We start from the raw sequence: 24,937 nt of genomic DNA on the forward strand, positions 1-24,937 counted from the left end.
ACCCCTTATTATTTTGAATAACAAATTCAAAGCATGTTTATGAGCTGTGAAGAGAAAGAAGGAATGATTTGTTTTAATTTATTCATTTGAATTTTTTATAAATGCTATTGACATGACATGCATGAACCTACTGCCTGATTCCTGACTATAATAATAATGAAATAAAACCAGAAACTTCTGAGAATCACAGTCCTAATTCTGCCAGACCCTTGAGAATATGTTGCATTTTAAATAAAGGTTCCTTCCTGCTGCAGTCCACAGTAGTGCTTATCCGAGAAAGCCTGGCTTGAGCCTTCAGATCTGGCACTGAACTGGAGCCTGTCAACAAAACTGGGATGGTGAAGTGTGTGGAAGGTTTGTAAACAGGTGAAGTGGAACCTTCTGGGTTTAGTGTTCCATAATCAGTTCAAACAGGGCAGAGACTGAAAACCTTAGATGTCAGAGTTACACAACAGCTCCTTCAGAAAAGCAGCTTTAAGTTTTCAGTGGGCTTTATAATAAAGAGCATGCATGAAATGTTCACCCACAGATAGTGAAGTGTTTGCTTTGCTAGCAGTACTCACCCACCATCAGCTCTCAGCTCACCCTTTCATAGGGGGAGAAATGCATTTAATATTCTTCTTCATCCCTAATGCATGTTTTACATTACCCTTCTGTTATCATGTGTGGGTTGTGTATAGCAGACTTAATGCAGCAATTTGTAGACCTGCATCAATTTAGTGCTTTGTTGTTGTTGTTCTTAAAGAAATGCTATATTGAGTGCAAAGCCTGGAGCTTTTTTCCACCTGGGCTAAGGTTAAGGACTTTGACTAAAAAGAGAGGGTTTTTTGAAAGTAACAGAAATTTTGTATTTTATATTCATACCTGTAGCTTTGTATGCCAGCAGTGTTCAATTGCGTCTGATCTATTTCAGCCACATACCATGGGATGTGATAAGCTGCATCCTATGAGCACCTGTTTCTCCCCTGCTTTGAAGGGTCAAGTCTAAGTACAAGCTGCTTGAAGATTCTCACACCAGGTAACCTTTTACATTTTCAACATTTCTAAAATTTCCCTATGAAGTACTGCAAATTTAGTGTTTCTTATGGACAGTGAAGTCAAGTTCCACATGGCACTTGTATTTGGCAGAGTATTCTTCTTTTCTACTGCATATGTATAAGAATGTATGTATGTATGTGTGTATGTATAAGAGCACTGCTACTTGTTTTACTGTCTCGTAATAACTGAATTTAAAACATTCAGTCTTTTTAAATAGAAATTTGTTTTGATACTGAGGAATGATTTAAAAGGACTAACACTGGTCTTTGTATTCTCATTTTGGTTAAGTCTAGTGCTTTGGTTTGATTAATAATCTAAACCATGATGAACTGTCAATAATGTGGACTCACATAGTCTCTCATATCAGTTTAGTTGAGTAGCTTTACTTTAATGCAACCTTTTCATAAAAAATAAAAATAAGGCTGTAGCTCTGCCATTCCATAAAATCCAAGCTGTCATCTCAAATTTCACAGTGGCAGGCCTACTTCATTGTGGAGCACTTCAGGTTCTGAATGCTGTAGGCCAAAGAACTTCACCTGATACTCATTGCAAGGCTCAATGCATCATATATTCTCTTGTTATCATGTGCAAGACTCTTTGGCTTTGATGCTTCCCATCTGCTTAGAACACCTTCAGACTGACAGTGAGGTTTTGCCACAGTTAGGACCTTGCTGAGCACGGTCTAACTTCTTTTTTATCTGTATTTTTCACTAGCTTTTGATTCTTGCTGTTGTGTATCATAAGTACTCTGATCTGTGCTCATGTGTGTTAATGACCTGACCCATTTGTTTTTTCATTTGACTGTAGTAAAGAGACAAAAGTTAGTCAGGGTGTCACATCTCTTCCTCTCACACCTCAGTATTTCCCTTACTACCTTACCTCTCTTTCGCTAAAGTAATTACTAATGCCTACCTCTAAAAAACCTACCCAGCAGTAAAAAAGCTTCTGCTGAGAGCAGTCTGTAATTGTTGACTAGTCTTGACTGGAGCATTGTAGCAGGATTTTAACAGGGGTTTTTTCCTATCAAGACTTGGTGAGTAAAACCTGACACAATATTCTTATTAATGAGATATATGACTGTTTCACTGACTGTTTATTTTTCATATTGTACTCAACAAACAGTGTAATATTATAAAAAATGAAAGGATGCATCAGATGGCATTTTGAATTTATTATAAATCAGTAATCAGTAACCATATTGTCTTACCTTATTTTGCCAGAGAACAGGAATACAAGTTCTATTTCCACAAGTGTGAGTTAAGACTTCATTAAATGACAATTTCCTAGGTGATTTTTCACCTTCTGTGTTTGATCAGCTGTACAACTCACTGCTTTCCCTTAAACACCACATATACAGGGAAGTAAAAGCAGAAGAATCAGACAGCTGTCCCTAGCTAGCACAAACCCTGATACGACAGCATGAGGAAAAGAACAAGGGCCTTTTCCTGCAGCACACAAGTAAGGTGCTCGCAGTAGCTTCTTCAGAGGCTTTCTGTACACCAGTTCTCAAACCACTTTGTTAGTGTGTGCTGCTGTGAGGCTATTTATGTGGTTCTTCACAGATTACTGTGTCCTACTCCACATCCATCAGAAGCAGTAATTGTAGTAGGGTGAAACCTTCCTTGCAGACATCATGGCACAAAATGAGAACAAGCCTCTGCAGTCCATTAAAGCTTTGCATTTTTAATATATGGAAGGGCTTCCTTGTATTATGGGATTAAAGTCTTTTACTGCATCACCAACAGAATCCTACCTATTGGGCTGACTATGTCACACATTTGAGGACTGAATTTGGGCTTGAATTGAATATGTCAGTGATCTGGAAATGACAGAGGTTGGGAATAGTTAATTACACGCTGTGTGATGGACTTTCACCTGTCTCAATATGTTTTGTGCTTAGAACAAGTTAACACTTTGTGCTAGCAGAGATGCAAAGGTATTAATCGGTATTTAGCACAGCCCAGAATTTGAGCTTAGGTGAGAGGTACCTAAGCTGCCCTGGCTATTATTAGGAAATCCACAAACTTTTTACATATTTTCAGCAAGCTTTAGTTATTCCATCATTTACATTTCCTACTTTCAATTTGAGCTAATATACCACAGGTAGTAATTTAAAATGAGGCTTATTGTCCGTTATAATAAGACCAATATTTTAATTTTTTTTTCCATATAGAATTCTCTTCAGTGTCCTTGATGCAGAAGTGTGAAATGTTTCTGTAATCAGGTGGGTTTAGCTCAGGACTGTAGTATACTGATGGCTGATGTTTTAGCCAGATGGCCAGGATCTTCTCTGGAGGAAACTTACAACAGCAGACAATGCTGATGAATGCCTAAAATGACTGAGAAACGTGAATTGCCCATTTTACTCCCTCCCACACTATGTTTTTTTCCTCTGACTCTTTTGATGTGGGAACAGCTCTGGGGTAGGAAGGAATAAGCTAATTTGTCAATATTTGTTTTTTTCCAATAACTTATGTTGGCAAGGTCCAGATGGTCCATACTTGAAAACTAAACAAGACATTCTTGCTCTAGCTGAACTGGCAGGATTACATTGCTGCAGCAGAGATGCTTGTAGGGTCTATTTCACTTCTGGTTTTGGACAGTGAGTGCCTTTTCACTCTGGGACAATGCAAATGCTCCTGCCTGTTTTGAGTGCATAGTCCTTAAACTAAGTATATCCCCTCCCCTCCTCACAAATGTGAGGACCCTACACTGGAGAAGATAAATTGAGTTTGTTATTATTACTTAGCTTTGTAGTGACTATGTTATTTATCATGACCTTTCTCTCATAGTTTTTCTCTTATGGAGAGAGCAGCTTAATACAACTGCAGGAGTGATGGGGTTGTGGTAAGAAGCATATAGAGCTTGCACCAAAGGGTAGTTTGAAAGCGTTGAGTCTTCCTAGAGCTCCTAAAGATACTGAAGCTTACTTGACTTTGACTCCAAATAGTGCAATTCTTTGTAATGATGTTCTAATACACTACAGTCTTGTTCAGTTAGCATGGCAAGCAGTCCTATTTTGTGAAATCAATTTTGTTTTGAAGGTTCAACTTTCATCTAAATTATAAGAAATACGTGAAAATACCATCTTCTATTTATCAGCAGGTAGATATTTTTCCATAATTTGTGGGATATGAAAATAGAAGTAAGGTATAAATGTGACAGAATTAATGTAGTACATAACTCTGGAGGCATTGCTGGAGTCATAACAAATCCTAATGAAATCATCAGTCAAAGGATGCTTCAGGTTACAGAATTAATATGAAAATTGTAGATTAATATGCTTAAAAAGAAGGTAGATAAATAGACAGGAGGTATGATTGAATGAAATTCAGATAACTTGGGTAGTTAGCATTTCATTCTGTATTTATAAATCCAAGTTATAGATGTCTAGCAGAGACAGTATTTTTCCCTGATTTTCTACCAGCAAATTATCACTGTGGATTTCTCTGCTCCACCCCTGACTGATATCACTGACTGTCCAGTGGCAACTACTCCCCAGCAATTTGCCACATCTATATTACTCATTTTTAATCAGATAAAGTATTTTCTTCAGCACCATCTTTCATCCTCAGCAGGCTTTTTTTAAACTTATGTGAATGTTACTAAGAAATGATTTAAGCCCAGTAATCTCTATTAAAAAACGAAACAAAAACAAACAAACAAAACCCCAACAGCAACAAAAACCCAAACAAAAATCAAAACCAAACCAAAGTATTTTTCTTGCACCGTAGAGTAAAATCTACTTTAAGGACTGTTTTATGATCACATTTGATGGCATTTAACAGGAAGTTATACCTTTTTCACTTAAGTGGCTTTATCTATGTCCAAGAAGTCACAACCTCGTTCTTGAAGTCTGCCTCCTCACACAATTCAGGTTGTCCCACTGAGTTCGAAATCAGACAATTTTTATGTGTTTCCTGTAGTTGTTCAGAGAGGCATACTTTACTAGCTTCTCTTTCTGTGATGCCTGTAGTTCCTGTGCTCCCAGAAAAATGCACATTTGACTGTGATGCCTGAGTTAGTATCAATTATTCCACAGCTCTAGTGAACTCCATGGGTTATGGTCAACATCTGAATTTCTTCTCCTGTGATGAGCAACTTTCTCTCACCAAGAACAGAAAGGCATCATTTGGTATGACTCTGTCCTACAGTCAGGAGCAATATTTTTATTTCCCTTGAGGAATGGTGGTCATATTACCCAGTTAAAATAGTCCAAGTTTTGATGTTCCATTTGGGAAACAAATTATTCATGTATAACCTCAGTTATGAAAGATTTACAATGAAGAACAGTACGAAACTGCTGATGCAATTAAAATGGAAACATTATTCACAGGTAAGGTTATAGGATGAAGAAGAATATATAAAAGCATTCTATTTAATAGGTTTAGGAAGAATTACCCTTCATCTATTTAAGATCTATTTTTATATATTAAAAAAAAAATTAGCCTGGAAGTTAATTAATTTTTTAATATATGCTTGCCTTTTAGAAATTTAGTGATTTAAGCACTGGTTTGTATGGCAATGGTCTAGAAATACCAATTTCCATGCACTGTATTTCCTCTGAAAACTACACAAATGGCTTTTTGTTAAAACTTCTTTCAATGGGTTGGGTTTTTTTGAAAATAATGCTCAATGCAGATTGGTCCACTATTGAATGGTTCCATGATCCATAACGTAGTTTGCTTATACAGGCCTGTGCCCTATATCTATTACCTTTCCCACGATGATCTTTCACATTCCCTCCCATGTAACACCATCAGATCACTGTGCGCTTAACTTCCCTTTCTTGTCCCTCAAAACCCGCATGACTCACTACAGGCTTCACCTTCCTTCTCTGGCTTGCTGGCTGAACCAGAGGCAGAAAAACCTGCTGGCTGACCATCTGGCTAGCATCAGACTGTCTTGTTAGAAGCAATAACTTCTCAAGTAAGTAGTGCTCTGTAGCGTTAATTAAAAGGGTATTAATCTAATCCATACATGGTGGCAGGTCATACTGTGAGGCAAATCTTTGACTGACAAAATCTTGTGCACTCTGACTAAACCAAGCACTTTGTTGGTTTAAACCAGAGCCTAATCCTGAAAGTAGCCAGGTAAGAATCTGCTGGATCATCTCATAAACTGAATTTATCACATCTCTTATCCTGCAGTTTTCTGCAGGTTACTATAATAATCCATTCTTACTTGGAGCCTGCTGTTGTTTCAAAATGCCTTTTTCAGAGATTCAGTATGTTCCAGGACTTCTTGGAGAAATCTGTTGATTTGCTTGTTTTCGAAGCCAAGTGGCATTCACATCCAGAAGAAGATGGCTTGTTTTGCAGGTTATTAAATAGAAGCTCAAGTCTCAGTTTAAAAATATGTATGGTTTTGAGTAGAGCCACATGTTTACAAGAGTGCCTGGGTGTGTAATGCCAAATATCAGCCCAAAACAATAAGAAAAGGAAACTTGTGTCTTCCAGTTTTGTCAAAAATTTTTATTCATGTTGCTAACCACACAATATTTGCTCAGTTTGCTCATGTGACTATTAGTTGTACATTCCTTACCTTGCATTGAAAATGCAAAGCAAATTTTGTTCTCAGTTACTGAGAGAACACCAGAATGGTGTTTTCCAGACAATCCAAAGCAAATAAAACCCAAGGGAGGGTAAAACCGGAGTCAACCAAAAAGCTAAGAAGTCTGTAGTCTAACAAGAAATCCAGATGGGCTCATTCTTAAAGTAATTTTTTAAAAGTCTATTTTAAATTATTATTTAGAGGCAGGTCAGCTCTTGGGTTTTGATTGCATTAGGCCAAAATGAATGTCTTTGTTATAATCAGGTGATTAAAATGGAGAAAATAACCAGCAGTCTTACCTTGTGGGCAACCTTCCAGAACGGCCACCTTCAATGCCTGTTTTTCCTAATACCGTGGCAATGTGGAAATGGACATCATCATCAGTGGAGGTCATCATAGTCAGCTATCGCTACTCAAGTGTCTGTTCAGTGTTAAACAGAATAGAAAGTTCCCTGGAGTTGCTAAATCGAGCTCCGGAGCTCGGGGCAGATCCAAGCCTTTCAACTTCTTGAAACTGACGTCCATCTAGTGGACACAACTCCGTATTACAGCAGCAAATAAAATCGGCTTCTTGAGAGGTATGCCAGCATTGTCTATACGTATAAATGTGATTTTTTTTTCTTTTTATTTTTTTCTTTTTAAGGAAATAGGATTTCTGTAAATTCTCGAAGCCTGTGGGGAAGTTACTTTGATGGCTGCTTTCCTCAGTAAGCCTATCATTCTTGATGGAGATAATTTTTTTTTTAATTTATTTTTTTCCCCAGCTTCTCACAGACATCCTGATGAGGCTGCTGGAATTTCCTTCATATACAAAATCTGAACTTTATCTGGTTCCCTGATCATAAATGGACTTTTGTACTTGATGATCTTTTGGACTTGATGATCTCTGAGGTCTTTTCCAACCTTGTTGATTCTAAATTTATCACCAGAAAACAAGTGGAAATCTTGAAGAAGAATGACTAATAATGGACTGAGAGACCTAAACTGCATAAATAAATTAAAGGAGCAGTTCTACAAACCTTCTCTATTTGCTTCAGCAGACATTACACCAGGAAGCTTCCTGAGAGATTTGAATGAAACCTCTTACTTGAGTACACTAGATCTTGCTGCCTAGGAGATGTACAATTGACATATGTAATAGAACGTTACCTGAACTATGTTTAAAAACAGGAACACTGTGAAACAGAAAGGTAAAGTCATGATTAACAAACAGGTTCTCATATAAATTTTATTTATGAAGAATAATTGAGAGCACACCAAATACTATGATCTTGACTACCCATGGAAGTAATCATAGGTCAGAGAACAAGAAACAAATCACAAAACCCTTTTGAAAATTTTATGTGACTTTAGAGACCATCTAATCAACAATATTCAGAATTAAAGCCTCAAACCAAAGAGTTGGACTGCCAGAAATGTGAATCCTTCGCCGTTTCACATCCTCCTCTCATATCAAAGTGGAAGAGTAGCATCGTTGCTGCCTGTATGCTGCTGAATGTCATCTACTCTCTCTGGAGCTTCTCTTTACTGGTGATGCCTGAGAGAATTAACTGAGAGATCCATGTCTCTGAAGCCCAGCCAACACAGTGATCATTTACATCAGTTGTTTAACAGAAGGGCTGAAACCACAGTGTAACTGGAAAGTGGCTGCAACTCTTGCTTTGATGGCTTCTGAGCATTGGAGCATCCTGCTGTGCATGCTCTATTTCTTCTTCAAGTACCCGTATCAGACTAATTAATTACCCAGTCAGCTGTGTTGTCCCTAATGCTTTGCAGAATGAGCAGGGCAGCATTTGCAACTATTGATGTCCCTTAAAATTGATGTTTGTAATTTGACAAGACATTTTCTTCTTGTGATGTTTTTTCTATGCTTGTTACAGCAAAGAAGTTCCACTGAAACAGTATACCACTATCCTGGTTTCAGGATTACCAGCTCAGCAATTCTGTATGAAAACGACACTTTTTCAGCAAGTTTTAATTCTAACAGCCTTTAAAGGCTAGTCTAAACAGAGAAAGTCAACAAAACCCTACTCAAGCTCTCATTCGGAAAATTAAAAAAGATAATAAATAGTGAGACAATTGTTATGTGTTAGTGTGTGTTGGTGTTTAAATATATGCAATAGGTTAACTTTCTGTTTTGACTAACTTAAAACTTACCATATGCATTCAGCATCCCTCTTTTTTTTTAAGACAAAGCCATGAATGAATGTAACAACTTTATTCTCTTTCTCACATCAAAAATGTGATTGCTGTTAGCACTAGTATTCGTACACCAATTCTATTTCTTGCAAATAGCAAGAGAAAACAACTACTGCAATATCAGAGCACTTTCCAGATATGCACAGTAATGTTTACATTCTCTTCAGACAGGTGCAAGTGTGAAGGCAAAGAGTTAGTTCAACAGATGTCACTGTCTGTGTTTTGGAGAAAGCAGTTCATTATATCTGACGGAAGCAATATTGAGGTTTGCAAAGACTTTGGGAGAGGCTGTCCTCTTTATATCTGTCTTCTGTGGAGATTTGTGTCACCTTTACTCTAAAGGTTTGGAAGCTCTGCCCTCAGAAACCTCATGAAAAAGAGGGTTTGTTTCCAACTAGTTTTCAATATGGAGCATTAGGCAGTTTTCCCAATATCCTGGAGTGACCTCCAGGCACTGACTGTAAAAGCAAGTGAAACACAGATCACAACTACTCCTTGACCTTAAGACTTATTATGATATTGTTTTGCAATATAGATGCCATTCAGAACAAGAGGAATATCTCTGCCAAGGTTAAACATTCTGAGAAAAGAGCACTTACTTTTATAAATATTGCAATATGCCTAAGAGACATTTTTTTGTTTTACATAGCATAAATTTTAAAAGCAATCAGATCTCCCAGGAGTGCAATGTCACATGAAGTGGTTTAAAGTGTCAGAAGAAGAACTGAAAAGTTAACATTCTCATTTTATCTTTGCCATTTTCTCTGGCAAAATATAATAATGCATGTAAGAGACCTGGTAGTCTGATGTCTGTCCATCCTGAGGCAAACAGAGGGAATCAAGAATAGAACAGCTGCTTGATTTTTGAACCACCTTGTTTTTATAGGCTCTTACATAAGCCTTTTCTTTTCTGGCTCTGTATTTACCAAGTCAAGGATCTATCTCATTGTTCTATTAGTGCACTACCTGAATTCACAGCAAGCTAATGACATATAGCAATAAATCTTATTAGATGCTATATGCGGAACATAGCTCAGTTCGAAACACGGTCCTTAAAGAACCCCATCCCTCTGAAGCAGCTATCAATGAGAGCAAGATTATATGCAGCAAAAGAGAACAACAAAGTTTTTCAAAATGATGATATCTAAATTGCATGGCCCAAATGCCATCCTTTGGGAAAGTGTGATTTTTCAAATGAATTCTCTTTAAAACCATGGATGGGATGTGCGAGTAGAATGGATGAAGTGCTCCCACCATCATTCCTGCCTCTCCCTCCCTGTTGCAGGCAGGAGTCTAAGTGGGGCAAGGCAATATAGGGATTGCCTCCCTGTGTTCAGACAGTACAACATCAAATGTTATTCTGACCAGAGAGATGTAGTGTTTTATTTTAAAAAACATTTTTTTTTTCCTTCTAAGGGACTTGTCCTTCATAATCTGCAGCTGAGTGCTTCGGAGACTATAGGATTGCCTCTCTGTTGTATTCCTTCCTGTTGTATGACTGCTGGATCTGTGATGTGTCGCTGAGCAGGCCTGTTTGGTTGCCATATTACAATTTACAATTAAGCCGGCTGAAACCTCTCAGGTTTGTCCTAGCTCTAGAAAGGCTCAGCACTGGGCCAGCACAAGCTTCCTCAGCACTGTCAAGAATGAAGTGTTTCTTGGCACATGCAGAAGCTGAATGGTAGGTACCTGGAGAATTTTAAAATGGAAATAGGTACCTACTTAGGTTTAGGACCCTTCAGAGCTGGGCAGCAGCTGAGCAGAGATTTTTAATATCATTGTTTGTAACTGCAGCTAAATTTTGCCTAGCTGCCTAGTTAGATAACTAAATATCTTTTTGGAATCTGGCCCTAAGGATTTCTTTAAACCTTCTTATGCATTAAATGATAAAGAGCAGACAATTAAGAAGTCTTGCTTAATTGGCTTAGCGTCTTGAAGAGAGCTACAAATCAGCCTGGTTTCCTCCTCCTGAGAATCATTAGATCATTTTTTACAAGGGCAAAGGGAGCCTTTGCAGCATTTCATACTAGAAGTGCTAGGGCTGCTCTGTGGAGTTCTCTGTTCAGTTGATTGCAAACCATGTGTGCTAGATTGAGCATCCCAGTTGGATGTTTCGTTTGAAAAGCGATATGTCAGTTGCCATTTAATTAGGACTCTACAACCTACCTTTCTCAGATGCTGATGCTTATTAAAATGTTTCATGGTTGGGAATACACAGACACTGTTGGGGGAACTAATAGTTGCCTTTAGTGAGACTGAAAGTCTCTAACTTGGTTGTAAGGGATTAGGTGTAAGGACAGAAGAGGCAAATAGGGTTCTAGTCTTATTCCAAGGAAAGATGGTGTCAGCAAGGGGTGTTGCTGTGTTCCCAGGCTAAGGTGAGGAAACGTTTCTCCATTGCTGCCTGTGTATACTGCTAACATTTCTTCTTGGGGTTTTTCTGCAGGAATTTCAATAGCAGGTGAGCAAATTCTCATTTTTGCAATATGAAAGACAAGTTTAGAAGAAAACTTTTTTTTTTTTTTGAGAATGCTAACTTTAATGAAGTGTTGAGTATTGTTCTGTTGGTCCACTTCCAACAGCAACAACAAAAAGCTGTGAAAGGCATTATACATTTTATCTACTTCAAGACAGAAGCACAATATTTCTACTTCATGTTAAGAATAACGCATGTGTATGTGTATAGGGGTGAGGGCTGTTTAGCAGGTAAGAAAATTCGATTGGGGAGGAGAAGATGGAGCATTTTAATCTTCAAGTTTCTTATTCCTGTTTTTGGGAATACTCATATTCCGTGCCTTGCTGTAGCATTGGTGCAAGGAAAAATCATTCTATTGTACTTCTCCCCATCCTCTGGCTTTCTGGGAAGTGGAGTCATCAGCAATATACTTCTTTAAGGTGTTCTTTCCAGACAGTTTCAGGAATCTTGTTTTGCTTCTTTGAAGATCTTCATTTTTATTAAGGCAATCACATCCCATAGCCCAGAGATGCCCATGGAGTAGGGAATAATAACAATGTCAATGAATCCTGCTCCCTACAGGAGACCAAGCAAGACATATGACTTAAGCCCATGCCTGAATGAGAAAAATTCTGGCCATGATCTTGAGACGATGAAGCCCACAGCCTCTGTATCTCCACTTCTAAAACAAATAGTGGCGATAGCATACACTGTCATTGTGGGAATTAATGCATTTTATATATAAATATTTTACACATTTTACTATACAACATATTAATACATCAAGAATTAACTTCTTGCTTTCCCATTCATGCAGGGTATTCTGGGAAAGAATGGTGCCATAGACAACTGAAAAGAGCTGATTAAGTGTGATTGATAACTGCATTTTATTTACCAAGAGACTGGTAATACTCCAGAAGTATTTTTCTAGCCATCTCCTTCACCAACACATGTTCTTTTGATAAGCAAAAAAAGCTAATGAAAAACCTGTTGTAATCAGGTCACAAGTGCAATAGGAAAAGAAACTGGGAAATGCTGACAGACCTTATTATAATAATCTAATAGAGAAGAAAATTTCATTATTATTCTAACATGCACTCTCAGCAAAAGGAGTAAAAAAACCAAGCCAAACAAACAACAACAACAAAACAAACAAAACCAATAACCCCTCCCCCCCAGCCAACCAAATACAAATAATTGAAAAATTGTTAAAGGCATTTATGAAATTGTGCGTTGTAGCAGCAAAACAACTTTTCCCTTGTATTTAACTTATATATTTAGAGTTAGGAAGTGGTGTGCAGTATTAAAAGTGGGGCTGTGTTTCTTGTGGTAAATGCTTTCTTGTCATTTAAGTCAAAGACAGGGTTTGCATTGCCTCATTTCTGATAACAAGAGGAGTGTTTATCAAATGCTCCTACAGACACTAATAAAACATATGGAGTGCTTCTAGCTGAATTATTTTAGAAACCATTTATGCCAAGAAAAGGAGGAGGAAGTAAAATGAGTCCACAGCAAACGGATACAGCACTGCAATGACCTTGTTTCATGAGAAGTAACCTGAAGTAACCTACCTGGGATTTGCCATGTTTGGTAACAAAACTGTATGATTTTGACAGAGGTCTGAGGGTGAAGGAGGAGCATAAAATTATCCCTGCTCTCCTGCAGACTGTAATACCTGAATGCAAGCTTGGGGCCAGGGGGAGTGGAGAAGGGGGGATATTATCTATGACAACAGGGATGGTTGTAGAAAATCTAGGTACCATTTGGGTGTGGGGAAGTCAGATTGTAAGATGGTGGAGTTTTGGTGGGGTTTTTTGTTTTGGTTTGGGTTTTTGGTGTTTTTTTTTCTCAAACTAAGAATTAATCCAAGATAAAACTGAACATTATTTTACTGAGTTAGTTCTAGCATTGACTGGTGTCTCTGTCCTATTAACTTTTTAGAAACACATCTGTGCTGACATGAGGGGAAGCAAAGGAGAGCAGTCAGGCAGAAAGGGACCTGGGGGTACTGGTTGACAGTAGGCTGAACATGAGCCAGCAGTGTGCCCAGGAGGCCAAGAAAGCCAATGGCATCCTGGCCTGGATCAGGAACAGTGTGGCCAGCAGGAGCAGGGAAGTCATTCTGCCCCTGTACTCAGAACTGGTTAGAACACACCTTGAGCACTATGTCCAGTTCTGGGACCCTCAGTTTAAGAAGGCTGTTGAGATGCTGGAACATGTCCAGAGAAGGGCAACAAAGCTGGTGAGGGGTCTGGAGCACAAGCCCTGTGAGGAGCGGCTGAGGGAGCTGGGGTTGTGTAGCCTGGAGAAGAGGAGGCTCAGGGGAGACCTTATTGCTCTCTAGAACTACCTGAAGGGAGGTTGTAGCCAGGAGGGGGTTGGTCTCTTCTCCCAGGCAACCAGTGACAGAACGAGAGGACACAGTCTCAAGCTGCACTAGGAGAGATTTAGGCTGGATGTTAGGAAGAAATTCTTCACAGAAAGAGTGATTGGCCTTTGGAAGGGGCTGCCCAGGGAGGTGGTGGAGTCACTGTCCCTGGAAGTGTTTAAAATAAGACTGGATGAGGAACTTAGTGCCATGGTTTAGTTGATTAGATGGTGCTGGGTGATAGGTTGGACTTGATGATCTCTGAGGTCTCTTCCAACCTGGTTAATTCTGTGATTCTGTGATTAAGAGAGGGGAACCAAAGGTAAGCAAGGAGAATGGATTTTGTTGTTTGTTGGTTTGGTTTGAGTTTTTTTAATAGCAATTATGCTTTAAGTGTCATCAAAAGCCTTTATCCTGTCTTTGAGCTGGTTGGACTGGATTAAGCCCTTTGCACTGAGGTGACACAAATGGTCTTTTCTACAAAGTCGCTTTGCTGGTTCAGATTTGGTCTAAATATGCTGCTGGGCTAATGTTTTGCTATGGGCTTCATGCCAGACCAGGCATTGTCATCTTGCCCCCAGCTGTTGTATTCTGGCTAATTCATCCAGACAGTGTTCCCGTGCATGCCATTCAGTAGTTACAGGTGGTGTATCAAAGGCTGGAATACCACTGAAATACTCTGTGAGTGGCTATGCTGATGACAATAGGACTGATTTCAGAGCAAAGCATCAGTCAGTGCTTATGCACTGGTTACTGGTCCCCAGTCTGCAGAACAATTACACAATATTCTCCCAGGCTTTCTACCCAGTTTTTGGGTGCTGCTGGGCTTCATTGTCAATCACTATATTAACTGCTTTTTTTGTAACCCCAGAATATTCCAAGAGGACTATGGAGTGAGTCTATGCTTCATCTGTGACCAGTTAGAGATGAAAGAAACCTTCAGGGTAACTGTGAACATCATTGAAGCTACCCTACATCAGGCCAGCTACTAACTGGAATTTTGAAGGAGAACCCTAATGTGCCTTTTTTTTCCCTCCTTTCTCCTGTGAGACAGAGGATAGAAGAGAAAGGTATCATACAGCATGTGAAGATTTCAGTTTTCTGTTCTCCCCAGCTGCTTTGCACTTCCCCCACAGATGCAACAGGGCCCCAGAATTCAACTGCTGAAATGGAAACATGTTTCATAGTATATTATGAAAAAGACATGGTGAAAAATTCAATATAGATGGAGGATTTGAGTACCAGATTGTGCCCTGGGATTCCTATACATATCTTCCATTAAAGCTATTAAAAATGTTTGCATTTCAAGGAAGAATTTGGACTTTTGACACAATTCCCTCTTTTTCTTTGAGAGCCAAACATTTTCTGTGGTAACAGAAAATATTATAACAAGAATAAATATAACGCATTTAGGCACTAAAATGAATAACAGTCCTTGATCTATTTGCTGAAGATTACAGGCATGAGATGTGAAAGCTGTTAGTGGCTTGAGGAAAGATATTTGCTGTAATTGGCACTGCAGCTTTACTTGTACTACAAAATATGAAGGGGATGAATAGAGAGGTTTCCAGATCCTCACATCATTTGGAGAGGTCACTGTGCATCTTGTGATCTTAGGGGAGGTTCTCCAGCCCTCTGATCATCTTTGTGGCTCTCCTCTGGACCTGCTTCAGCAGCGCCATGTCCCTCTTATGCTAGGGGTGATATGGACAGTGGGATTGAGTGCACTCTCAAGCACTCTCGGTGGCTTCAGAACATTCTTCAGGAGAAGGACCTGGGGGTGTCAGTTGATGAAAACTCAACATGACCTGCCAATGTGTGCTTGCAACTCAGAAGGCCAACTGTGTCCTGGGCTGCATCAAAAGGAGTGTGACCAGCAGAATGAGAGAGGTGATTCTCCCCATCTACTCTGCTCTTGTGAGACCCCACCTGGAGTAGTGTGTCTGGTTCTGGTGCCCCCATTCCTTTTATTCAGGAATGAAAGACAGTGCCTGGTTGGCTGCTTTCATCTTGTGCATATTCCCTGGGGAACAGGGAGAGTCTGAGCTCAACTCAGGAATTTCTGAGCTCTCTGTTGCCTTCTTCACATTTGGGATCTGCACTGCATCAGTTGGACGTGTAGACCACAGTGGTGATGGCACTGAAGTTTTACAGGGAAAAGCCTAGCAGCCCTGGAGTCCCTAGGTCAAGCTAAACTCCCTAGCTGGGCTACCCAGCATCATGTAAGCTGGTGTGAAACCTTTCATAAATGCATGGCAAGTTCTACCAGAAACTTAAACTTGCTTTAGACAGTGTTTTGTCAAAACTGAGTCACCTCTACAACAATGCTGTTTCATCAAAATCAACTTAAAAAACAACAACAACCAAAAAAACCCTATTTTTTTTTATCTCATCAGAGAATTCTCAGCCAGTTAAGAAGAAACATTATTTTTCCCATTCCTATTAATGTTATACGTGGATAGGCATGGATAATGGCTGGTGATTATTTCCTTGGGATGCTCTGTGTATCTTCAGATTTGGTCTCTGCATTTAGGAAAAACTAATGTGTTAGATATTTTGTCTGTTGAGTGGACCATAGCAGCAAAGCCAAGGGGCTTTGCCTGTAAATACTAGCCACAGCCAGCTAGGGTGTGGTTTCCAATGATTTAAATATGTATAGGATGCCAGCAGAGGGTGAAACAAGGCGGAGGAGGGAATGGATATTGAAGAGGATTTGTTAATTATGTTTGTTTTAATCTTTGTGGGACTGGTAACTCAACAGAGTTGTCTCCTCTGGAAATAATTGTACAGTAGTGAGAAGGAGGGGGAAGACCCTTACTTGCTGTTATTGGTCAAAAGGTTTGAAAGGCTCATGACTGTTTTGTGGCATTTATTCAGACCTCTACATAAATTTTGTGATGTGTGGAAGTGGTGAGCACCCCCAACTCCAACAGGAGAAGCTCATCTCAAAACAGACCAACAAATGAATTCTTGAAGAGCCTGTGCAGACTGATTCCACCATGTTGCCACACTTTTCCTCTCTTCTCCAGTACTACAGTGAACAGGACAAATTGCTTGCCTTGTGATGTTACAACCCACACGCTCCTGTTTGGCAGTGAGGCACTAGGTAGTGCTCTGTCAGGATTTTCTGGTCTGTGGTTGTACTTATCATCACTGAAATTCAGCTAGAACTGAAGAATCAAGAAGCAGTGTAGGCTGATGGATTTAAGAAACTAGAATACACAGCAAAGATGAATGAACCTTACTTAACATACAGCCAGTTGGTTCTGTTCCTTATTAAAAGAAAGGCTGTGGCATAAAGCTGAGGCATTTCTCTTCTGCAAAGATATCATGCCAGTCATACCTTAGCCTGTTCCTCTCCTCTCCTTTTGTTGGTGTGATGCTTCTGCACTAGCAAGCTGTGCTTTTCATTCCGGAGTGATGAAAGAGGACAACAATAAATTACAATGCCTTTTAAGAAATCTTCAAATCTTATCAGATCTCACATTTCATTCTGTCTGCTCTTTCATGCCATTCTTTTACTATTACCCTAATTACCACTGAAAATGTACAGTTTGCTGCTGTTCTTGGGCACCTAGTGCTTGAAGCTACTGTTGTGAAATAGTATGGAGGCAGAAAGTGGAGATCCTTTCTTCCTTTTTTGTAAATTCCTATTCCTTGTGAAATCCCCAAATTCACAGCTTCCCATGCTTCTGGGGAAAAAAAAAAAAGTGACCCTCAATGTACTCTGAGGTATTGTTATGTTGCTAAAAGTGGAAATTTAATGGCATTTCCTGTCGGGTCGAGGAGAAAAAGTTGAGAGGTGGTAGGTTTACCCTAACTGGCTTATGATGCTTGAATGCTGGGAGCAAAAAGCAATGTGACAAGTATCTGAAAATGCAGCCACTAACCACTCTTTTATATAAATTCCAGATTACAGGCCAAAGTCACTGTTGACATAAGCAGATGCAAATCTAATGAAGTCACTGCTGTTACTTCTACTTATGCCAGAGGTGGCTTTGTCCCTATTTTTGGAACATGCTAGTTTTGTGCTACAGCATTGGTACACTGTGTCATGTCAGAATCCTTTTCAGCAATGGCTGTGTGCCACTGGCTGACTAACATGATGCATCATGTCAAACATCTGCCTGATAATAGTCCTGTTCCGCTTTTTGACATGATATATCAGGCCACTGTATCATGCCGGAAGGCATCTGATAGGAATTGTGGTTGGATCTGATAATAAGGAATGTGTGCTAACTGAATATCAGAACATTTTGGCATCCTGTGGAAAACATATATCTGTGTTCTGCATATCTATAAACCTCTTGCAAGTGCCTCATGTACTTGAGTGTAAAAGGATCACTAATTTACTTCTACCTCAATGTATCACATTAGCATAATAGATGATTATAAAATAATGCTCTATCTTGATCTGATTCTGCTTTAAGGATTCTCCTAGGAATGATCATTAGTATTGAAAGAAGTTGTTCCTACTAGTGATTTTACAGACTTGTTTTGTTACTAAGAGTAGGAGGGTGTTGTTTTAGGTTTTTTGTTTTGATGAACTAGCATCAGGCCTTATTGACATAGCATCTGAAAGCATTTTACCTCAGATAGAATGGTGCTAAACAACATCTAACTTAAACCAGGGAACATGTTTCACAATCCTCTGTGGCAAGAACACAGATTCACTGAGAGGATCTGTGAGGGTGGATAGCAGCCAGTCGTCCAAATGTGAGGAGGCTGGATGCCAGGAGACAGGGCGGCCAAAGGAATGCCTGAGAGAGCCTGGCCATACGCTCCCACTGAAAACCTCCAGGTCAGGATCAGGCTCACGTCCAGCAACAGCAAACTTCGGAAGATGGTACTTGTTCCTCTCAATCCATAGCCTCTGGCTCCTGCAAACATTGCCATCGGCATCATGCTCTCTGCCTTAGGTTTGTTGCAGTACAAAACAAGGGGAAAAGAGACTTCTGAAGTTAATAGGGCCCAGATTGACTAGAGATCTGTAGATAGCAACCATTGCTTGGATTTTTTATTTCCCCAAAGAAACTGTTCAGAAACTCATGTATTTGGTATAGCAAAGGTGCATGCTGTACACCTATTGTGCCCTTGTGGAAACTTCTGAGTGGCTGCAAAGGTTAACACTTAAGATTGAACCCCTTTCAAAGTATTGCAGTTGAATGTTTCAGAGAAATTCTTTCTATAAACAGGGAATCCTACTGGGGTCAGACATAGCTATTTTAACCTTGTGTATCCATCTAACTGTTCTGGACAAGATTTGTGTGTGTGTTTGTGTGTATATAGACACACAAAGAGTATCAATTCAGGCTTCAAGTTTTGGCTATTATTAAATGTAGGTAAACTTCCAAACAAATTTTATGAAAAAGAAACAATGAAATAATTAATTTCAGACCAAATGAGAAGAAAACAAGAGCCAACAAGTATAGTCATTTCCAGGCTCATAAGCTGGGATAATGTTAGCAAGCCATAGGCGTAGTCTTTTCCATGTGAGGAATGGTATTGAAAGCCTTCAAGTGTGGGACTGAAGCAGGGCAGCTCGCTGGCAATATATGTGCATACAGAGGTAGGCTGTGAATGTATTTGAGTAGGACTGGAGCCATCAGAACCAGAACATGGCTTTCTGCGTGTTTTTTTCAAGTAGAGCAGTGCATTTTTTTTTCTTTTTATGTGTGTGTTGTGTTGGATTTGATTATTTAAAAAGAGAAACGTTCTGTACCAAATGTGGCAAAACTTTCTGGGCTAATCAAAAACTTACCCAACCTGCCATTTCCTTTGTTACAAATGGGTTCCTCCTTCCTTCCAGACGAATTTCCAGGATGAATCCCTCGGGAAGTGAAGGGTGGCAGATGCAGGTGACACCTGACTATGTAAAGTCCTTGCTGCTTTCGCGTGGCTGAGCTTTCCACGGATCGAAACCCAGAACCGAGATGCTTCAATCTCCCAGACAGCAGCCACAGGGACTCGCACCGCAAGTGAATGAATAAACCCTTTTGGGGACTAAACCTGCCCCACAGCCAAGAGCTGCTGCAGGACGCCCGGCACGGCTCCTCCGTGGGATGGGATGGGGACAGGTGCTGCGCGCCCGCGGAGCCGCTGCTGGAAGGGGTTGGGGGTTGGTGGCGAGAAGGCGGGCGGTTGGGCGCGGTCCCCGCCCCCGCGGCCGCGCCGCCGCTGCTGCTGCCGTCGCCGCGGCCGCCGGGGAGCCCCGCGCTGCCGTCGCCGCGCTATAAGTGCGGGCGCGGGGCGCAGCGGCTGTGGAAGATGCGCTGGCAGCTGGGGCTGCGCGGTGCCCTGCCGCGGCCGCCCTGCGCGGAGCAGAAGGAGGAAGCAGGCGGCGACGGCGGCGGCGGCGGCGCCGGGCAGCTGCGGCGATGAGCTGTTCGGACGTGGCCATGCAGCAGCCCGCTACGGCGGCGTGCGGGACACCCCGCTATCTGAGCGGCGCCGCAGTCGTATCCGCGGCGGGCTGCCCGCAGGTGAGCCGCGAGTTAGCGGGAGGGAAGTGTTGCGCAGGGTACCGCGCAAGTCGTGGCGGTACGGCGGACTGAGAGGTCAGGGAGGTTTTGGGGCAGCCTCCCCGCCCCGGCTTAGCGGGTTGCATAGCGCATCGCTGGCTGGCCGGGGCGGAGACCTCCGCCCCGGCCAGCCAGCGATGCGCTATGCAGCCCCCGGCCTGATTTGGATATGCGGGGAGTTGCTGAAGCTGCCCCACCGCAGCGAAGCCTGGTAAGACTTTTTTGGTTTTATTTAAAGAAAAATAATTTATTCCCGCCCTCCCCCCGAATTCTTCTATTTGAGGAGTGAGTGTTGGCTTGCTGGGCTGGAGTGGGAAAGAGAGGAAAGTTATTTCTTTCTTCCTCCTCCTCCTCTTCGCTCTCGTTCCTTACTTGACGAGCCTCCCCGCTTTGCCGTCTGCCGGCGCGGTGCGGTCCGCGGGTGCTCACACGGGCGCAACCTCCGCTGCTCCTCGCGGATAGGGCGTGCCATGACGCTCTACAGTAACTCTCGTGGAAAATGAGCTCCGGCGAGTTTCCAGCTGAATTTGGTGATCAGCTGTATTGTTTTGATAGCCCTCTCCACCACCCCTCCCCAAAAAAAAGAGAAAAAAAAAAGTGAATCAGGAAATTCTTATCAGGCTGACAGCATTTTTAGACTATGCAGTGCGTGGGTGAAGTGAGACTAATATTGACTTGGCTCTAATGTATTCATCTGAGAATACATTTTTTGGTTGTTGCTGCATTCCATAAGGTTTTATCATTATTATCCATGAAGATTGTTTTTTTCTGTACATGGGAAGTGACCCCTAATATCAATTTGCCTGGGAGACACAAATATGGGCTAAAGCATTAAAATTCCTATCGTGTGCTACGGGTTTTTTTTTGGTTTTGTATTTCTTTACTGTTGGAAGACAGAATGCTTTGCAGAAGTGATACCCCAAGCAAACTATTCCAGGTTGCTCACGTTGTTCACTGTAGTCACAGACTGGAAAACTTGTGAGTTTTGCCTCTTGCAGTGTGCCTTCGCTATTATTTCTTCTGTGACCTAGGTCATAGCTGGCATCTACATGGTAATTTTAGTTACGAACTTTAGTTATGAACCTGTGGAGCTACATTTTTTAGCCTCCATGATTTGAAGGGACAATAAAAAAATAATCCCAAATAACCTGATGCTGACTAACTTATGTAGAAGTAGAAAACTGCCATTGAAACTTTGGTGAACTTTTTGGCTTTTAATTCTGTAGGTGATAGTCTGTATTCCTCTTTCAGATCTGGAGTATAGAACACAGTACATGAAAATGATTAAATTATCATCAGCCACTTTGTCGCACTCACGTGCCATTGATTTTTATTTTTAAACAGCATCATGAAGTTTCTCCATCAGCTGAGAGCAGCACCATGCATGAAATGTCCCAAAGGCACCCTAGTGTATGCAGGGGTCATCTGAAATGTTATTTTAAACAAGCTGATTTCTGGTGGGTTATGCTATTTAGGAAAAGACAGGTAGATGCACAAGGCAAGGAACGTGGATAGCTCTCTTAAGCCAATACAGCTCATGAGGTGTGGCCAGCACAATCTATCCTATTGCCACCAAAACCTATTCTAAAACTTGCTATCCAATTCACTTTAGCTAATCCTGTTCATGCTAGTTTCCTGAAATCGTTGGAGCCGAGTCTTGAGAGAAACTAGTCAAATGTCAGGCTGGAAAACCAAGCTGCTGTTGCTGAACTAAGACTGTTGCATTCTCTAATTCTAGCAGCTGCAAACTTCAGAGCATTTACTGTATTTTCTCAGAATTTAATGCTTTTTGAATAATAAAAAAGTAAATGTAGAATGAACTACTCATGCCTCTGTCGTTGTAGTGGAAAGATGTATTGTTTGGGTAATGTATGATGTTTTGCAAGTCTCTGTTTCTTCAGAAGTGCCCTGTCAGGGACATTTAATCAACTGCTAAACAACATTAGAAAGAAGGATGAAAAATCTGTTACCAGGTTTTTATTTCTTCTTACACATGTGTTCAACATATAAAAAACACCCTTATGATCTTCATGAGGATGATGGTCGCTTTAAAGAATGTTCTTTGTTGGAATTAAGTCTGGTTTAAAAATAACAATGAAGGAGATGAATTAGTGTGATATCTTCAAAATAAAGCTGTGCGTTTGAGCTGATGAAGTGGAGCTCACTCTTAAAATATCTGAGAACTCCACTGAAGCATTTTTCGGTGGTGTACTACTCTGTTGTCTTTTGGCGCCCAGTAAAATGAAACTTTTTTTCCTGAGAAAGCTCGCTCCACTGTGCTCTCCTCCTGTTGGGTTTTCCTTCCTTCAGGGTGTGAGGAGACATAGATATATTGTTCTAACTAAGGCTTGTGCATCTTCATAGGTATTTATAATAAATCTGTCACAAATATGTATTTGGCTGTGCCAGCTTTCGATATCAGTTTTGTATCCTTTAAAGAGCAAAGCAGTCTCCTTAGCTGTGGAGCTGCTGTTGCAGATGTATAAGCTGAAGTTCTGGGCTATGATGCCTCTCTCTGGAGAAGTAAACTCATCCTGTTTCTGTAGGTCATGTGCTGCATACATGGTCCAGCAGAAGGGTCTAGCATTGGGTAAGTAATGTCACTTACGAAAGTCACATACGATGCCAGCAAATGACTGGCTAGTGCCACTGCTCTTCAGTGAAAGGTGTTTGAATGGATGTCTCTCTTTTTTTTTTTTTTTTTTTTTTTAAATAACAGATCTTGGTTTCTTTTAAATGATGGACTAGAACGCTCTCAAGTTGTGCAGAAGTGATTTTTTTCCCGAGGACATGCCTTTTTAGAGTTGCCCCATTCCAAAATTACTCCTACATTTCTGTATTTGTAGTTTTCACTGCCTTAAAATCAGCACAGAAATAATTTTTGCCTTGCACAGCAATGCAGACTTTCTGGAAGCCTAACTTTCACCAATCCATAACCAACAGAGGATTTTCTGGCAAATTAATTTAGATGGAATTTTTTTAAAGAGCTCTTAATGGACTGAAGTCTGAATTCCTGCTGAATGTTAATGGCAGTGGAGGCTTAGCACCTTAGATCTTTGAGATTGCCGAAGTTCAGGGTGTTTGCTGGAGGGAAGTAAGTTGAGTATGGATATATCCATGCTTGCATGGTGCCAGAAGGAACTGATGAAAATGGGATATGGCTCTAATTCTACAGATAAATTGGAGTTTCCATATTCCTTTGCCAAAGGACAGAGAATGTGTTACAATTAAGAATGTATTCCTGGGTATGGTAAAGAACTGTGACTGCCTCAGGTGTAAAGGCCTGCAGAATGGCAAAATACAAACTTTCTTCATCATATGCTTTCCTGAGTGGCTGTGCAGATATAGTAGTAACTTCTGGATTTTCTATGGATTGGGTGAGGAATGTGTATAAGAGAGGTGCTCATTTGAAGAGACCCTGGAAGCACATAATTGGTGAAAAATCCCATTCTATTTTTTGTGCATAAGAAATGCTGCAAGGTCTTGCCATGCCTTGTCAACCTATATATATAGCAAGCTGCAGAGCTGAAGCTAAGGTGGGATTCACCTTGTCTCACTAACAGTTGAACTTGAGACCTTTGAAATGAGAAGCTACAGTAAATGTTACTTTTGGAATTTTTGCATGGTATGTGCATGTAGCAAGCTAAGGCAGCACCGTCCTTGCTAAATTGAGTCTTGCATAAAAAGTTGTGATATGCTCAAGTCAGACTTAACTGCTGGCAGTACTGTAGAATGACTTTTTCCAGATAAGGGCTTGTCTCCATTAGCAGATTAGGTCACTAACTCAACTCTTCCTTCCAGACTAACAACATTGCAGACAAGGATGAGCCACATGTAACATGTCAGCTATCTCTAACTAAACTATAATTCACGTACTGTAACTTAGTTTTTTGGTAAAGTTTTTTGTATCACATGCTTACAACTTTGAGAACTGGTGTATTATACTCGAGGATGGGTGTATTATACTGCTTATATTATACTATGGGTCAGTCTGCAGTACCTACACAGCAGATAACAGCAGAAGATAGCTTCACATGAATTTTTTTAGTTTACATGCTTTTTTCAAGGCTTGTTCTGAAGTCTGGTGGTTGCCCTGCTACTGAATTTGCTAGAAACTGGATCAGACCTATATAACTCACCTTTAAAGGCTTCTCTTGGCATTACAGGATTTAAGCCTTGACCTCTGGGGGGGCGCTTTTATTTTGTGTAATCCCATGAGACACTGCTGGTTTAAAAAATTTGGTTTGCTTTACCTTGTTGTTCTGTTTGGGACCAAATTCTATTTGATCTTCTTCCATCTACATCAGAAAATACTTTTAGACTTCAATGGTACACCTCTGCTTCGTTGTACAGCAAAAGATGTATAAATGAATTGTTTTTCCACCACTTCCCTCCATAGAGTAGAACATAGCAGGAGGTTTAGGCTCTAGTACTGCAAATCCAGTAGCTCTCCTGAAAGCAGGCGTGTGGTTTTGCTCTCGGCTTGCTCATTTGCAAGGGTAGAAGTTAGCATTTCATGTTTTCAGGGCATGCTGTAAATACCACTTTTAGCCCCATCATTACATGCTCTGATTGCTTGAAATTGTCTTCTTCCTTGAATGCTTTCTGTGTTATCAACGGGAGCCTGCTTGGCAGACAGCTCCACAAATGGAGGACTGTCCATGATTTGCCTTGAGTTTGTTGCAGAAATTCCTCCTCAGAAGTTTATGTCAAATGACAGCCTTTTTCTCAGGATAGAATCATACAGTGTTTCCTCAGTGTAGTTATTCTTTTTTTTTTTTGTTTCTGTTCTTTCTCTCATAA

The 24,937-nt window shown here is 40.6% G+C and overlaps 1 protein-coding gene across 1 annotated transcript in view; it reads left to right on the forward strand.

Annotated features, from left to right (window-relative positions):
* The first annotated feature begins 19,990 nt into the window (after nucleotides 1–19,990).
* The window catches only part of VGLL3 (vestigial like family member 3), a 194,013-nt gene continuing 189,066 nt past the window's right edge, over nucleotides 19,991–24,937 (forward strand). Inside the window, exon 1 of the mRNA XM_054392005.1 lies at nucleotides 19,991–20,095. Within this exon, the coding sequence (XP_054247980.1) occupies nucleotides 19,991–20,095 (105 nt within the window). The remainder of the gene's footprint in view (nucleotides 20,096–24,937) is intronic.

The sequence above is a fragment of the Indicator indicator genome, chromosome 1, assembly GCF_027791375.1.
Source record: "Indicator indicator isolate 239-I01 chromosome 1, UM_Iind_1.1, whole genome shotgun sequence".
Taxonomy (NCBI): domain Eukaryota; kingdom Metazoa; phylum Chordata; class Aves; order Piciformes; family Indicatoridae; genus Indicator; species Indicator indicator.